We start from the raw sequence: 15345 nt of genomic DNA on the forward strand, positions 1-15345 counted from the left end.
CAGGAGAGCAGAAAGGTGGGACTTGACCCACTAATGCAGCTGGACCCTGCAAGGCCAAGCCCAGCCAGTGTCCCAAACCTGCACAGATAATTTGTCTGACTTGAGAAACCCACCAAAGAATGGGGCAAAACTGGTGCCTTTCTCTGGTTGGGAAGCACCAGCACTGGGGTAGTAAATCAAGGCAGATGTAGAGCTTCCACTGCTGGAGGAAGAAATGAGCCTGTCCAGATCTGGAGTGATGGGATTGGGCATGTCATGGCTCACTTCTCTCCTGGGTAGAGAGATGGTCCTGAACAAAATTTAGTAACCTCTAAATTTAGGTAATTGCTTTTCAGCCTCCAGGACTCTCACAGGGATTGATGATGTCCGGGGCCATCGTTTTCTGGGAGCCTCTCTTATTTAAATTCCACGCTGCATTGCTTAAATCCTTTCCATCTCCATGTGAGGCAATAAGGTTCTTCCAAATATAATAGGGCAATGCTCTCTCCAGTGATTTGGCAGTGTCTGTGGGGATGGGGAGCCTCTCTGGCTATTTTCCTCCGGGAAACCAGAGCGTTTCAGCACTTGGTCATTCTTTTTGCTGTACTTCTGTTCGCTCTGTACGTGAGCAGAATCTGTCGTGTTTTCAGTTCAAAACTGCACTTCTAGCAGCATTAGGATTCTTTTTGTCAGGATCTTTTTGTTAGGATTCTTTTTTGGATTTTCCTTTATTAAAAAAAAAGAAAAGGTTAAATTTTCCTTGGAGTTTGGGACAATTAGATAGAAGTTCTTAAATGTCAGTGTAAGTGAAAATAGTGAAAATCCAGCCTAGAATATGTTAAATTCAGTCCCAGAGGCAGTAATGCATCTACATTAGTGATCACTGCTCTTGTGATCCATCTCCACACACTGGCACACGCTTGTTTGTTCCTTTGGGATGTGTACCCCTGTCTCCTTTAAGCTGCTGCTGTTTGCGCTGTGTTAGCACAGCTGATCCACTTTGTAATTTTCCTGTCTGTGTGTTGCAGGAGGTCCCTGAGCTGCCTAGTGCAGGTCATCTCACGAGATCCCACTCGGAAAATGCCATTTCTGTGAAGGAAATTATCACAGAGATCGAGTCAATCAACCAGGGAGCAGGACCTGCCCAGCAGAAAGAGGGCTCAGCCAACCTCAGCCAGACACCAAAGAGGAACACGGTGCACGACCTGCCAGTGGAGGCCATTTGGGCATTGGAAAGGGTGGAACAGAGTGAAGGAGCCTGTGCTGGACACCAGGAAAAGGAGAAGGACCCTCTGCCAGCTGAACAAGAAGCTGCCCCCTCCCTGCAGCCGTCCTCTGGTAAATCAGAGCTGGAGGAAAGTGGCTCTGCAGGGGAGCAGCAGGAGCCTCGTGGCTCCACCAGCCCTGAGCCCAAGTGGTGCCCCGGTTCCGTCCGGCGAGCCACGCTGGAGTTCGAGGAGCGCTTGAGGCAGGAGCAGGAGCACCAGCACACACCCCCAGTCTGCACCTTACCCACCCGCAAGAACTCCAGGAACGACTCTCCTGCTGCCGAGCTCCTGCCGCGGGGGAAGAGCGAGGAGCCGCCCCTGGAGCCGGCTCTGGAGGATGACAGGGCGCAGGTACCGGGCACTGAGGAGCCTCTGCTGCCTCCCGGGGCAGAGCTGCCTGCACCCCTCACCCCCCCTGCTGCAGAGCCCAGCCCAAGGCAGGAGGGAGCGGCGCAGGAGCACAGGACAGTGGTCTCGTTTGATGGAACGGAGGAGCCGCCCCTGCCCTCCCTCCTCCCAAAGAGAGTCGAAATCGCCGAATACACTCCCACGGTCAAGTCTGCAGAGCAGCGCCCCGACACAAGCTGTGAGCAGGGCGGGCTGGCCGCAGCCACCCCATCTTTAGATGAAAACTTGAACCCTTCAGTGTGCTTGGAGGAGGCTCCAACCTGTCTCAGAGCTCTGGAGGATCTCTCACCGCCGGAGCACACGGTACGCAAGCAGGCCCCCCTCACTGCAGGCAGCCCCAGCGTGGAAGGTGGTGGGTTATCTGCTCGCCTCGGTGCTGCCTCTCCCTCTGCCCACGTGACCTCTACACCTTCAGCCAGCCTCGACCACTCTCCTTATCCCTACGTAATTCACCTGGAAGGTGTCACTGAGCAGAGCACGGGTACAGATGATGAGCCGGTCACGCTGTGTGGCGTCGAGGGAGACACAACCCTGCCCTTCAGGGACAGACCCAAACCTCTCTGCGGGGGCGGCGACAGCATCTCAAGGCAGCTGAGCAGTGAGGACTTCACCAGCCAGCATGCCGAAAACATGGACCTTCTGGACATCTCGTTCCTGTGTTACAGCCTCCCGCACAGCTCCAGCAGCCGCAGTGTGGAGGAGCGCAGCAGCAGCCCCGGGCTGGTCAAGCAGCGAGCCAAGGAAATAGAGGCTCGGATCCGGCACGCAGGGCTCACCACACCCTCCCACATGAAACGCTCGGCATCCTTGGCCAAGCTGGACTGCCTGGACCTCTCCAAGGACGACTTGTGCGAGAGGGAGTCAACCTCAGCCTCTTCCGATGCCAACCCGGTGCTTCTCACCTGCGTTGCCCTCGGTCGAGGTTTTTGCGAGGGAAGGTTGGAGAGGGGCTCAGAAAGCGCGTGTGGAAAGCATCGCCTTTCCTCCCCGGAGCCCACTAAGCATTTTGTGGAACAGCTCAGAACAGCCGAGTGCATTGCCCAGAGCAAGCCGGTGGAGAGGCCGCTGGCTCAGTACGCCAAAGAGTGCGGCTCCAGCCAGCAGAGTTTGTGTCCCAGCACGGACCCGACGTGGACTAGCTCCGAGGAGGGCCCTCCGCTGCTCCAGGTGCAGGTCCTGGACTCCTTGTCTCCAGCTCAAGGTCTGGCTGTCGCAGCTCGGCAGCAGCACGGGAGAACTCACCCTCTGAGGAGGCTCAAAAAGACCAATGAGAAAAAGCGGACAACCAATCCCCTCTACAACACGATGTGATCCCGGGCCCTTGGCTGTGATTTCTTACTCAGAACCCGTGGTGTTGCTTTCACACAAGGGGAAGGTGTAATATAAGGAACATGCACTTTACTGGTTAATTTTATATATATTGTCATTTTACTGTTCCTGGCGCATGTAGGTGTGGGTTGGTTCTTCTGTGTGTGACTCTGACTGCAGGACTGTTTGGGTTTTTTTTAAGTTTTTTAACTCAGATAACCTCAAATGTTCTTTTTTTTTGTTTGTTTTTATGTTAGTTTGTTTTAAAAGAACACCTTTATCAGGCGAAAACTGATGTTGGCTAGCTTTGGCGAGGTGGAGTTGTGCTTAGAACCAGATCCTAGTTCCTAACTTGAATTCTCCCCATGCCTTGAAATGGTGCTGGGCAGTTGGTGGGGTGGGAGCCCCCGTAAATGTGAAGGCTGTGCCAAGGTCCCTTTGTTTGGCCTTTTATTTCTGCAAACTGGAACTCCACCATGCTGGCAGGTCCCTCACAAAGCTGCTTCAGGACAAGCCCTCCCCCGGGCTCGGTTCAGCTGGTGCTTCCCAAAAAGGAGCACACGGGGGTAAATCCTCCCAAGGGATGGGCAGCACCAAGACCTGCTCTGCTCACCTGCCGTGGGGCACACAGAGCCCTGCTCTGTGGTCAGGTGGGGCAGAGCTCCTCCATGAGCTGCCAAGCTCACCTCTACCCCCGAAGTCAGAGTGTTCTTTTAAAACAAACACCTCATTAGGGTTTTAACCCTCCCATTACTTGAATACTGCTGTGGGCCTTCCAAGTTCATGGCCATATCATCTGTCTTCTGCCCTCCTGCTGCCTCCCCTCTGCCCAAAAGCTGTTCTCGTGCTGCCTGAGTTTTCCTCTCCTGTCTGCTGTGCTCACAGGCATTTCTGGTTGCTCCCAAACCTCGACCTGTTACGATTGTTACACAACAATTGTTGCCCTTAATTCAAAGCTTTGTCCTCCCTGCTGTCACTCCTAACTCTTGACCCAGAGGGAAGATGTTTTCTGGAAGTTTTTCTTTTTCTCTTTTTTTTCTTTTTTTTTTTTTTGCCTAAATTGTATATATGATATTTATATGAGGGGGGTTTTTTTTGTTGTTGTTTCTATGTGGTTTTTTTTTAAAAAAAGGGCAAGACTGCATTCTGTAAACTGGAAAACAAACCCACCTGATTCAAACTCAGTGCTGTTCATTGTGATCTGCACAGACACGGGAGTGGATTTGATGTTGTAAGCTGTCTTCCCTTTCCAAAAGTGAGCCTCGATGCCAGCCTTTGCCAAATGTGTCCCTTCTCCTTCAGTCCTGTGTGAACCCCTGTTATCCCACTGTGTCTGCCTGTCTCCCTCCTGCTGGAAGCTGCGTTGCAGAAGCGCCAGTCAGATGTGGGAAGCTGTCAGCAGGTTCCAAGCCATTCTGCAGGTTCTAGCTTCCCTGGAGAAACTGTGTTTGAAGGGTCTGCTCCAAATTCTAGCAAACTGTTCAGTGCTTTCTGAGCAGTTTGGCTAAATCAAAGGTCCTCCTTTCCAGCTGTGTGTATCAGCAAGTTGTCCCTGTGCTGTAGGAGCAGAGGGAAAGGCATTTGGCCATGGCAGGGGAGCTCTGGGTCGTGTTTGCAGTCCCATGGCAGGTCCTGTCTGAGCTGGTTCTTGGCTTGGGCCCAGACCTGCCCTCCAGGGAGGAACAAAACCCAGGGAAGATGCAGAATGGCTCCAGCTGCTGAAGCCCAGCATGGAGAGGACACAGTGAGGGAGGAGCAGCAGCCAAGGCTGTGCCTGGAAAGCAGCACTGATGCTGCAGAGCCTTGCAGACTCTGATGGGACAAACTCATCTTGAGCTGGAGAGGAGTGACCCGCAGCGGAGCGCTGGGGAGTGTTGGGAAGCAGCATGTGCCTGCCCTGGGAATGGGGTGTCCCTGACGCCCCAGCTGGCAGCAGAGGACAGCCTAGCAGATGGCAAGGTAATCCCACCTTGCTGCCCTCCTGTAACTCCCAGGGATCCTCCTGTGCTGATTTGCAGCCCGGGCACAGGTCTGTGAGTTGGTCTGTGCTCCAGCAGCCATGAGCACTGTCCCTCCCTTTCCAAGGAGTTTGAGCTCTGGGAGGATGTTGCTGCCCGTGCTCGCTGCGGGCTGGAGCGCAGCCCTGTCTAGGGTCAAATACCACGTCTCCCCAGGCCATTTCAGTCACTAGAAGTCACCTAAACCCCTGGCCTGGGAAGCCAGTTACTTCTTTGGGACACTGAAAGACATGTGGCTTCTCCTAGCCTGCTCCAGCTGGCTCCGGAGCTGGGCAGACACTGCAGAAAGGCCAAGTGGCTCATGTCATCTGCTGAAGGGCAGATTCAGTCCTTGCCTCCCCCACAAACATCACCAGGCCCTGCTGCCCACTGTTCCTGGCCCCAAGGACATGCCTGCCTGCCCCTCTGCAGGCAGAAGGGATGGGTTGCCACCAAGGCTGCCCTGTGTTGGAGGGAGCAAGCTTGGCTGTCAGCTGTGTCCTGGTGAAAAGGATCTGCTGGGGAGGGGAAAGCCCTGTGTAAAATTTTTCCCTTGAGAAGGCAGGAGGAGGAGGAAGAGGATTGGGTTTCTTTGCCCAGCTTGATCTCAGGAGAAATGCCCTCTAGGAAGGGTCTTCCATGCAGACCAGAAATGCTGCTTCCTTCCAATACTCAGCTGCTCTCTGGGTGCTTCAGCTGGGGAGAGCAGCGAAGGGGCAGAGGCCCCTGCAGGGAGGTGCTTTGCTGTCCCCTTGTCCTGGGCTCCGGCCCAGCACAACTGGTTTTTCTCTGGGAAGGCTGTGGGCAGGCAGAGCCAGGGATGGTGGTTCTCTTGCAGAGTGATGAAGGCCTTGGAGGTCTGGAGGCTCTGAGAAAAGGATGGCAGGAAGGGGACGGACTGGAGGGGCCTGGACCTCCTTGACCGGTGTCTGGGCAATGAAGCCACCAAACCCCTGGCATCAGAGGTCTCTGCCTGGGGACAGTTGTCCCTTTCTCCATGCTGGTGGCTCATGGGAGGGTGGTGACTCACTCCTGCTTCCTGTGACCACCCCGTGAGAGCTGCTTGTGCCCCGCTCAGCACCTTGGGGAGCAGCACCTCCAGCGTGCTCAGCGGCCGCCGAGCCTCGCGGATAGAGGGGTTTTAGGAGGAAACGTGTTCTAAGGGCATTTTTGTATAAAGCAACCGTTCTTTGGTCTCTCGCGAAGCCTCTCGGAGGACGCTTTATTGTTTACATTGACTCCTGTACAATACCCCAGCCATCGCCTCCCGTCTCGGCCGTACTGTAACGTGTGAGCCTTGCACAAACGGACTGCGTGTGCGTGAAACTGGTTCTACACTGCGTTCTGTTGCACTCGGTGGTGTGTGCGTGCGTGTGTGTGTGTGTGTGTGTGTGTGTCTGGTCTGCTTGAGAAGTTGTGACATGTACAAATCTCCCCCCCTTTCGGCCCTTTCCTGGGGCACGGTCCCAGCGGGTGGCAGGAGGTGACGCCGCTTCTGGGTCACTTGGATGTTGAACGGAGCAGGGATTAGCTCCGTGTCCCTCTGCCAGCAAAGGCCTGGTGGAAGGGAACCCGCCCCAGCTCCAGCTGCTCCGGGGACCTCCTGGAAGGAGTGAGCTGCCTGGAATCCACGAGCACCGGTGCACTGCACCTGCCCGGGGGCTCCAAGAGCCTCACAGCTCCCCCTGGCCCGCTGGCAGGAGGAAGCCATACCCGCTGCAGGTCCCTGCTCCCCGCACGGTGCGTCCTGCCTTAATCTGGTCCTGGCTCCACGCAAGACCCCCCCACTTCTCCCTAAGGGAGGGACCCCCAAGCCCTTGCTGGTGCGGGGCAGAGGCTCTGGCCTGGCGCAGGAGGGTCAGGCAGTGCCCCCAGAGGTGCCACCAGCCCGCACTGCAGACATCTCTGTTGGCACAAGAGAAGGTGCCAGTGCCTTTTATTTTCCTTTATGGAGATGTGACGTCCGTGCGCTGGTTTGTAGGGATCGCCCAGGGCCGGGCAGCTGGTGGGGGGATTGCAAACCAGGGAGGGGAGCGCTTCTGTCTGCCCCTCCTGGATCTTCCTTGGTGGCTGGGATCGTCCCCTTTTCCCCTAAAGACTCTATGACCGATGTGCTCAGCTGTTTTTAAATGTGAACTTGTGCACTGATGTGCAGATTCAATGTTATTGTTACCGAATGAATAAAACTTTATTTTGAAGATGACGTGGGTGTGTGGCCTTGTTTGGGGGAATCAGGGCTGGGGGCAAGGAGTGATCTACACTGCTCTCGGAGCACAGGGCAGCAGGGGGGATCTGGGGAGCCAGGGTGGGGTGTTCACTCATCCCCTGACAGAAGGGAGGATGGGTCTGTCTTGTCCCAGGTGATGAAGCTGTGCTTCCAAGGGGTACTTCCAGATCCTGCTGCAGTTGCAGGACAGGTGCTGGGGGTTGTGTGTGTAAAACTGTTGGGATGCCGTGGGTGCCCTCCCTGCACTGCTGCAGGCAGAGCTGTGGAAAGGTCCTGGGGTTTAAGCTCCAAGGGCGATGTGAGGTTTTAGCCAGACACTGAACCAGACCCACCATGGTCAGCCAAGGAGCTGAGCCAAATCCAAGCACCAAATAACCACAGCACCAGTGGATCTTTGCATTGGGAAAAATCCCATCTTCGGTGAACTGGTTTTGCTCCATTCTATCCCATTCTGGTAAGAAAGTGGCACAAGGGTCTCTGTGAGCTTCCACTGCCCTTGTGAGCAAGGGAATACTGAGAGCATCAAATTCCTCGGGCTCAGTCTCCTCTTCCCTGGAGCTTCCCACTGGGCCAGGGCTGAGCAGGCACCAGGGTGTGGGGCCAGGGTTGCAGGGCCATTGCTGTGGGGCTGGCACTGTCTCCAGGGTGCCCAATCCCTTCCTGCTCCCCGCAGCACCAGCTGGGGAAAGGTTTTGCGTGGCCTTTTCTCCAGTTGCTGAGGATGTGGCTTGGAGTTGGGGACACAGGGTTCACTCCATCCCCAAAGGCAGAGTGAGCCAGGGCCATGGTGGGGCGGGGCAGGCAAGGGGTGCCTCTGCACCCCCATCCCTCCCTGCCACCCCTTTGGCTGGGTGAACAAGGATGTTTTCCCTGCCTTTCTGCCAGCTGCCCCCTCCTGCCCGCTCAGCCAATGCTCGTCCAGCTCCACATGGTGCCCTTGTAGGGTCCAGGGCTTTGCTGCCTTTCCAGGAACCATTGCTCCCCTCCCTCTGGTCCCTGAGCCCTACAATCCCTTAATCCCTTTGGACTAGGGCATCCCTGCGGGGCTGAGCTGCACTAAATCCCAAATCTGGCTTCTGGATGTGCCTGTACAACCATCCTGCTGTCCTGGGCTGGGACTGATGTGGGCTCACCCCGTGGGTTTGCAGATCCCTTTCTCCTGGGGGAGCTGGGGACCCTATGGAGTGCCGTGGGTGTTGGGAGCCCCAGGGGCAGCCCGTGGTCATGGTCCCTGTGGGGTTGGGCTGGCCCCGGGGGGCGGGGGGACCCATGGCAGGGTCACAGCCCTGGGCAGAGGTGACCCCCGGGGTTTTGGCAGCCTGGGGTTGTCGAAGCTGACCCTCCCCTCTTCTCCCCCCAGTGGTTTAGGAAGACACAGGGGGCTTCTCCTGCCCCACCAGACCCCCGCAGCGCTGGGCAGAGGGGCTCCCACGCAGCGCGCTGGGGGGTCTGCGGGCACCCTTGGTGTGTCCCCCGTTTTTGGGGCGGGAGTGTGAGGTGGCTGTGCGGGGGCTACCCCCATCCCTGCGGGCAGAGCGGGGGGCCGGGCAGGGTGCGGGGACAGGCGGGGCCGGGCCGGGCCCCCCTCCCCTCCGGTGCCCGCCGCGGGGGGGCCGTGCCGGCCCCGGCGCCCGGCTCGGCTCAGCTGTTCTCTGCGGCAGCGGCACCGCGCGGGGCCGAGCCGAGCCCAGCCGAGCCGAGCCCAGCCGGGCGGAGCGGAGCCGAGCGGGGCCGGGCCGGGCCGGGGGAGCGGAGCGGGGCTGAGCGGGGCCGGAGCGGGCGGAGCGGAGCCGAGCGGGGCGCAGCGCGGAGCCGGGCGCGCCCGGGCGCGGAGGAGCCGCCGAGCGCAGGTGGGAGCCGGGAGGATGGGGGTGGGGGTGCGGCGGGACCGCGGTGGGAAGGGACGGGGGGACGCGGGGAGCGGGGCTGAGCCCCCCGGGCCCCGGCCCCTCGCCGGCCGCCGGCGGAGATGGCTATATTTGGACAGTGACCTCTGGTCGTTCCCGAGCAGCCGCTGCGGATTCAATTGTGGCAACGTAATGGCACGGCCGGGAGCGGGGAGCGGGGCTGTCCTGCCTTTATCCTGCCTGCACACAGCCTGCAGCCCACCCGTACCCCGCCTGACCCCACCTCTCTCTGCCAGCACCCCATCCAACCCCATCGGCGCCCTGCCTGCACCCCACCCAATTCTCATGCCTGCAGCCTGCTAGCACCCTGCCTGCACCCCATCTGCTCCCCATTCAGCCCTGCCTGCACCCCGCCTGCACCCATTCAGCCCTGCCTGCACCCTGACGGCACCTCACCTGAACCCTGCCTGCACCCCACCTGCACCCCACCCACCCCAGCCTGCTCCCTACACGCTGCCGGCACCCCGCGCAGCTCTGCCTGCTCCACATCTGCCCCTCACCTGCACCCCACACCCTGCCTGCACCCTGCCCAGCCAGCCAGGCCGGCCCCCCCTAGCCTGCATGCTGACACCCCAAACTCTGCTCCCACTGGCAATGGTTGAGGTGCTGCAAAATCTCTGGAGACCTCCTCCCGAGGGCTGGGGACTGTGCTCGGGACCATGGGGGTGACACCAGCAGTGCTGGTGTCCAGCCCCCCTTGGTAGCTGGGCTCCGGGCCCCTTAGCACCCAGCTCCAACCCGTTCAGCCGGGCCAGGGATGATGCTGAAGTGCCATGAGGACTCCAGGAACACCCAGGGACTGGGTAGATGTAGCTTGGCTGGGCGCTGCATGTGCCCTATCAAAAAGCTACCTCTCAGACAAGGAGGAGCAGATCTGCTCCTGTCTCTGCCCACATCAGCCCCGCGGGCTGGGGACAGCGGTGCCTGGCCCTCCGGCTGCGTTTTGGTGGCTGGATGTGGCCCCTGGCAATGGCTGTGGACCCAGAAGACCCAGGGCAGTCCCCAGGACAGCCAGTGGCAAGTGCTGCAGAGCCCCAGCTCCAGGGGTTTCAGGGTCCTGAGTGTCTCAGTGCCCACCCTGGGAAGGTCCCAGGAGCAGCAGAGCTGTGGAGAGAGATGGGTGACTCTGGGCAATGTGCCTGGCTGTGGCTGAGAGCTGGAGACCCCACCAGGGCCATGCTGAGAATGGGGGGCTCCCCCACTCCCTGGTGTGCCCAGGGGCTGTGTGGCTATGCCAGGTCCAGCCCTTGCCTGGGTGGGGGTGCAGAGTGGGTGGCACATGTGGAGCCGCAGGGCAGGGGCCCATGGAGGGACGGGTGAGCCACCAACAGGCAACGCTGGAGGCACAGCCTCTCTCCTGGGTGCTGGGTCAAGGCAGGCAGCCTCACTGGTGCAGGATGGGATACAAGGGGACAAGCTGTGAGCTGGTGCACAGTCACAGGCCCACCCCAAAGTCCCCTCAGCCCTGCTTCTCTACTGCAGCTGCTCGTGTGCCAAACCCAGTGCCAGGCACGGGGCACAGCACAGCTGAGGGACACGGCACAGCCATGGGGCATGACACATCTGAGGGGCATGGCAGAGCTGTGGAGCATTGCACAGCCGTGGCTTATGGCACAGATGTGAGCTAGGGCACAGCCATGGCACATGGCACAGTTGTGGCACATGGCACACCCTCACATCACAGCACAGCTGTGTCCATGCTCAGTGTCAAGTGGCTTTGGCCACCAGCTGCCCACCCCCATCACCCACATCATCCCCACATCCCAGTCCCTGCCATGTGGGCGGGGCCACGTCAGGCACCATCCTGCATCCCCGGCCACCTCGGTGTTCCCAGGCTTCCTGCTGTGCTCAGTGCAGAGGGTGTAACTCTGAGCACGAGGTGTGAGGGGATCAAAAGCCCTCCATGCTGTGCCGGGGTGGGGAGGTGGTGGCCTGACCCTGTGCCCCCAGCCATGAGCCGCCGCGTGGTGCGCCAGAGCAAGTTCCGGCACGTCTTTGGGCAGCCGGTGAAGGCCGACCAGATGTACGAGGACATCCGCGTCTCCAAGGTGACATGTGACAGCTCCTTCTGCGCCGTCAACCCCAAGTTTGTGGCCATCATCGTGGAGTCTGGCGGCGGGGGGGCCTTCATTGTCCTGCCCCTGGCCAAGGTGAGCGGGGAGGATGCTGAGGTCTGGCTGCCTCCCTGGGATATACTGGGAGGGACATGCTGGTGGGGTGTTGCTTGTGGGGGGCTGCATGATGGGTGTTGCTTTTGGGTGACCCCAGAGCCCCCCAGCTTTGCCCCAACACCCCCTCCTCACGTGGGGGCTCAGGGCAGGAGCAGCCTGGCCGATCATCAGCACCTGTGAAAAGTAACATCCCAGGGGTAACTGAGGTGATGTGGGAAACCCCCAGGTGCTTTCTCCCCAGCCTCAGTTCCTCAGGGACACATGATGTGGGGTCTGCCCTGCCAACCCTAGCTGAGAGACTGCAAGGGGGGTCCCAAGCCCCTCCGTGCCATCGGAAGGGACATAAAACAGTCTCTCAGGGGTACATTGTTCCCCTCTATGGGGCCGTATGCCAGGTGAACCCCATTACCCCTCTGTGCCTCAATTTTCCCCTTTCAAGGCGGGTGCAAATCTCTGGTCACCCCCAGGGATCCCCTGCATGTCCCCACTTGTGCCACAACCCCTGGCTGGGCTGGGCTTCCGAGGGCACCTGGCAGGATCGTCCCCAGCCTCTGGGGACTCATCCTGACACCTCAACGTTGCAGACAGGACGGGTGGACAAGAACCACCCGCTGGTGACGGGACACACGGCACCCGTGCTGGACATCGACTGGTGTCCCCACAACGACAACGTCATCGCCAGCGCCTCGGAGGACACCACCGTCATGGTGAGGGGCTGGGCCCCGAGTGGGGGGGGGCAGCAGGCGCTGGGGGAGCGGTGCAGAGCATCCTCCCCCCTTCCCTGCCTGCGGAGTGTCACTGGCCTATTTTTAGCCCCGGTGCCATGCGTTCGCGCTGGCGGCGGCTGCTCGCTCCATGATGCAGCAGTTTGTGCTAAATATACCCGCCCTGGCGACTCAGCACCCAGGAATAGCTGGGGGGGGCTGGGGGCTGTGCCCCGACCGTGCCCCCCACCCCGTGCCCACCAGCACCCTGAGTGCTGGGGATGCACCCCAGGATGGAGGCGCTGCTGGCGTCCCCTCGCCACCCTCCCGGCAGGCTGAGCCGGGATTAACGATGAGGTTAATTGGCTCCCAGGCCCTCATCCGCTTAGCCCTCACATGCGGGGTGATCCCCAACATCCCGCTCTCTGTCCCTCCCCCAGGTGTGGCAGATCCCTGACTATGTCCCCGTGCGCAACATCACGGAGCCAGTGGTGACGCTGGAGGGACACTCCAAGCGGGTGAGCATCATCTCCTGGCACCCCACCGCCCGCAACGTCCTGCTCAGCGCAGGTAAGGGGGTCCCGGGTTGCCCTCCCCGGGGTCAGAGGGGATCCGGGGGGTGACAGCACCTGCCCCCTCGGTCCTCTGCAGGCTGTGACAACCTGGTGATCCTCTGGAACGTGGGGACGGGGGAGATGCTGCTGGTGCTGGATGACATGCACACTGACCTCATCTACAACGTGGGCTGGAACCGCAACGGCAGCCTCCTCGTCACCACCTGCAAGGACAAGAAGGTCCGTGTCATCGACCCCCGCAAGCAGCAGATCATAGCGGTGAGTGCCCCTGCCGTGTCCCCCCCAGCCCGCCGCGGGGTCCCCCCAGTGCCTGCCTGACCCTACTAACCCCCGCCCCGCGCGTCTCTGTGTTTGATTTAACCCGCTAACGCCGGCGCAGGAGAAAACCAAACCGCACGACGGCACCCGGCCCATCCGCGCCATCTTCGTGGCCGATGGCAAGATCTTCACCACGGGCTTCAGCAAGATGAGCGAGCGGCAGCTGGGCCTCTGGGACCTGGTACGAGACGGCAGCTCCTGCCCAGCCAGCGCCGACCTTGCAGAGCTCAGCCCAGCCGGGAATGCTTTGGGTGCCGGGGATACTCTCCAGCAGGGCATGTGCCCCGGGAGCATCGTGTGCTCCCCTGGAGTAGGACTCAGCAGCTGTTCTGGGGGACAGATCCGGACCCCCTCCATTTTCCCCCCTTCCCATGCCCCGTGCTGACTGTCCTCCCTCCCCCCCAGGAGAGGTTTGCCCCCCACGAAGGGCTGAGGCCCGTGCGGGCCATCTTCACGCGGGAAGGACACATCTTTACCACGGGCTTTACCAGAATGAGCCAGCGGGAGCTGGGCTTGTGGGACCCGGTAACGAGGCCGCATGGAGTGCTGCCCCGGGAACTTGGCCCCCAACCCCCTGCCACCCTCTCCCACCCCAGGATGGGGTGTTTGCTGCGTCCCCCCTCCAAAAGATGCCAAGTTCCCAAGTGTGCCGTGCTGTGCTGGGGTGGGGAGGGGGCTGGGAGGCAGGGAGTGCTGGGGGAGTGGGAAATAGCCAGGCTGGGGGGTACCCAGCCATGCAGGTAAACAGGAGTGGGGCAAGGGTCTGGGGGGGGCATGCCAAGCTGCCTGCCCGGGGGTGTTGTGTACCCAGGGAGGGGGACAAGCCCTGTCCCCCAGTGTGCTGTGGCTAATGTGTGTGACTAACCAGAGTGGGGGTTTTGTGGCCACCGCTCACACCCCTCCACCACTGCGGCCCTGCAGAATAACTTCGAGGAGCCCATCGCCCTGCAGGAGATGGACACGAGCAACGGGGTCCTGCTGCCCTTCTACGACGCCGACTCCAGCATTGTCTACCTCTGCGGGAAGGTAACCCCCCACCCAGGGTGCACCTCCATGCCACCCCACCCCCGGGGGGCTGGCTGACACCCGTCCCCATGCCCACAGGGTGACAGCAGCATCCGGTACTTCGAGATCACGGACGAGGCACCCTACGTGCACTACCTGAACACCTACAGCAGCAAGGAGCCCCAGCGGGGCATGGGCTTCATGCCCAAGCGGGGGCTGGATGTCAGCAAGTGTGAGATTGCCAGGTGAGAGCAAGGGGGCCTGGGGGGAGCCAGAGGGCTCGGGGGGTCAGCTGGACCCTGACTGCCTCTGCCCCACTCAGGTTCTTCAAGCTCCATGAGCGCAAGTGTGAGCCCATCGTCATGACGGTGCCACGCAAGGTGAGCTCCAGGGGGGGCCCAGGGGAGAGGGGAGGTCTGGGGGGGGACACCCCACGTCTCACTGGGGTATCTCTCCCTCCTGCAGTCAGACCTCTTCCAGGATGACCTGTACCCCGACACACCAGGCCCCGAGCCGGCCCTGGAGGCAGATGAGTGGCTGTCGGGGAAGGATGCAGAGCCCATCCTCATCTCACTGCGGGACGGGTATGTCCCCATCAAGAACCGGGAGCTGAAGGTGGTCAAGAAGAACATCCTGGACAGCAAACCTCCCCCAGGCCCCCGCCGCAGCCACTCCACCTGCGACTCTGACTTCTCTGTGAGTGTCCTGGGGACAGGGAGATGGCAGCAGAGCTGTCCTCCTAGTCCAGGAGTGGGTTGGAAGGGCCAGAGGAGACTCCTTGGTGACCCTGTGTCTCCCCTCCCTGCAGCAGCCAGCCTTGGAGGAGGTGTTGGAGGAGATCCGTGCCCTGAAGGAGATGGTCCAAGCACAGGAGAAGCGCATCTCCGACCTGGAGAACAAACTCTGCCAGTTCACCAACGGCACGGACTAGCGCGGTGGCCAAGGCCACGACCACGGGCAGGGCGAGGACTGCCCCGGCCTGCCGGGGATTAAAGCCAAGTCCCCACATTGGGCAGGAGCCCAGAGCCATGTTCTTTCCCCAGGAGCCGAAGGGGCAGGGAGGAGGTTGGACCCTGACCTCTCCCCTCCACTGGCATCAGTTGCATCTTGCTCCTGGGGTGCCCCACCATATGGGCACCCCACTGCAGCACCCAAGGGGGTCCCGCTTCAGTGCCCGCAGGCTGGGGCTGCCAAGCATCCCTCCGTGGGGACCTGCACGCTGGGCACCAGCATCCTCCCAGGACGGGGAGCTGCTGGGCCCTCCTGGCCAGGATGTGCTTGGCTATGGTGCTACACTCCCACCCCATCACCCCCTCACCTCCCCCTGCCCCATCGCCCCCTCGGTGGGTGCTTCCAACAGGCTCTTTGCTCCTGGACCCCTTTAATAAAGGGCTCAGCCACCCTTGGCCGTGTGGCAGGTACCAGGGACGAGGGACCACCATGCCAGGGGGTCCTGCCAGCACCTGCTGCCCACATAC

At 60.6% G+C, this 15345-nt stretch overlaps 2 protein-coding genes across 5 annotated transcripts in view; both read left to right on the forward strand.

Annotated features, from left to right (window-relative positions):
• Positions 1-7163, forward strand: part of SSH2 (slingshot protein phosphatase 2) — a 93413-nt gene extending 86250 nt beyond the window's left edge. For both annotated transcript variants that reach the window (XM_050321611.1, XM_050321612.1), the window contains one exon: positions 1008-7163. In XM_050321611.1, coding sequence (XP_050177568.1) covers positions 1008-2966 — 1959 coding nt within the window. In that variant the 3' untranslated portion in view covers positions 2967-7163. The remainder of the gene's footprint in view (positions 1-1007) is intronic.
• Positions 7164-8961: 1798 nt separating this feature from the next.
• On the forward strand, positions 8962-15273 carry CORO6 (coronin 6). Of its 3 annotated transcripts, XM_050321908.1 has the most exons (11): positions 8962-9037; positions 11045-11244; positions 11850-11972; positions 12410-12539; positions 12621-12802; positions 12924-13043; positions 13784-13888; positions 13967-14112; positions 14190-14247; positions 14333-14563; positions 14676-15273. In XM_050321908.1, the coding sequence occupies exons 2-11, from the start codon at positions 11047-11049 to the stop codon at positions 14796-14798; spliced, it is 1416 nt and encodes a 471-aa protein (XP_050177865.1). In that variant the 5' UTR covers positions 8962-9037; positions 11045-11046; the 3' UTR covers positions 14799-15273. The 3 variants fall into 3 exon arrangements, with proteins under 3 accessions (XP_050177865.1, XP_050177864.1, XP_050177863.1); XM_050321907.1 differs by lacking the exon at positions 8962-9037 and having other exon boundaries at positions 10415-11244; positions 14679-15273; XM_050321906.1 differs by lacking the exon at positions 8962-9037 and having other exon boundaries at positions 10421-11244.
• Positions 15274-15345: the final 72 nt, after the last annotated feature.

The sequence above is a fragment of the Myiozetetes cayanensis genome, unplaced genomic scaffold (genome assembly GCF_022539395.1).
Source record: "Myiozetetes cayanensis isolate MyiCay16 unplaced genomic scaffold, myiCay2020 scf27, whole genome shotgun sequence".
Classification (NCBI taxonomy): domain Eukaryota; kingdom Metazoa; phylum Chordata; class Aves; order Passeriformes; family Tyrannidae; genus Myiozetetes; species Myiozetetes cayanensis.

Excerpts from the sequence above, each read along its gene's own strand:
- CORO6 (XM_050321906.1), top strand. The coding sequence starts at position 10,732 with ATGGCACATGGCACAGTTGTGGCACATGGCACACCCTCACATCACAGC. Across the intron at positions 11,245-11,849 it reads TTGTCCTGCCCCTGGCCAAG|ACAGGACGGGTGGACAAGAA; the intron begins GTGAGCGGGGAG and ends TCAACGTTGCAG. Across the intron at positions 14,113-14,189 it reads AGCAAGTGTGAGATTGCCAG|GTTCTTCAAGCTCCATGAGC; the intron begins GTGAGAGCAAGG and ends TGCCCCACTCAG.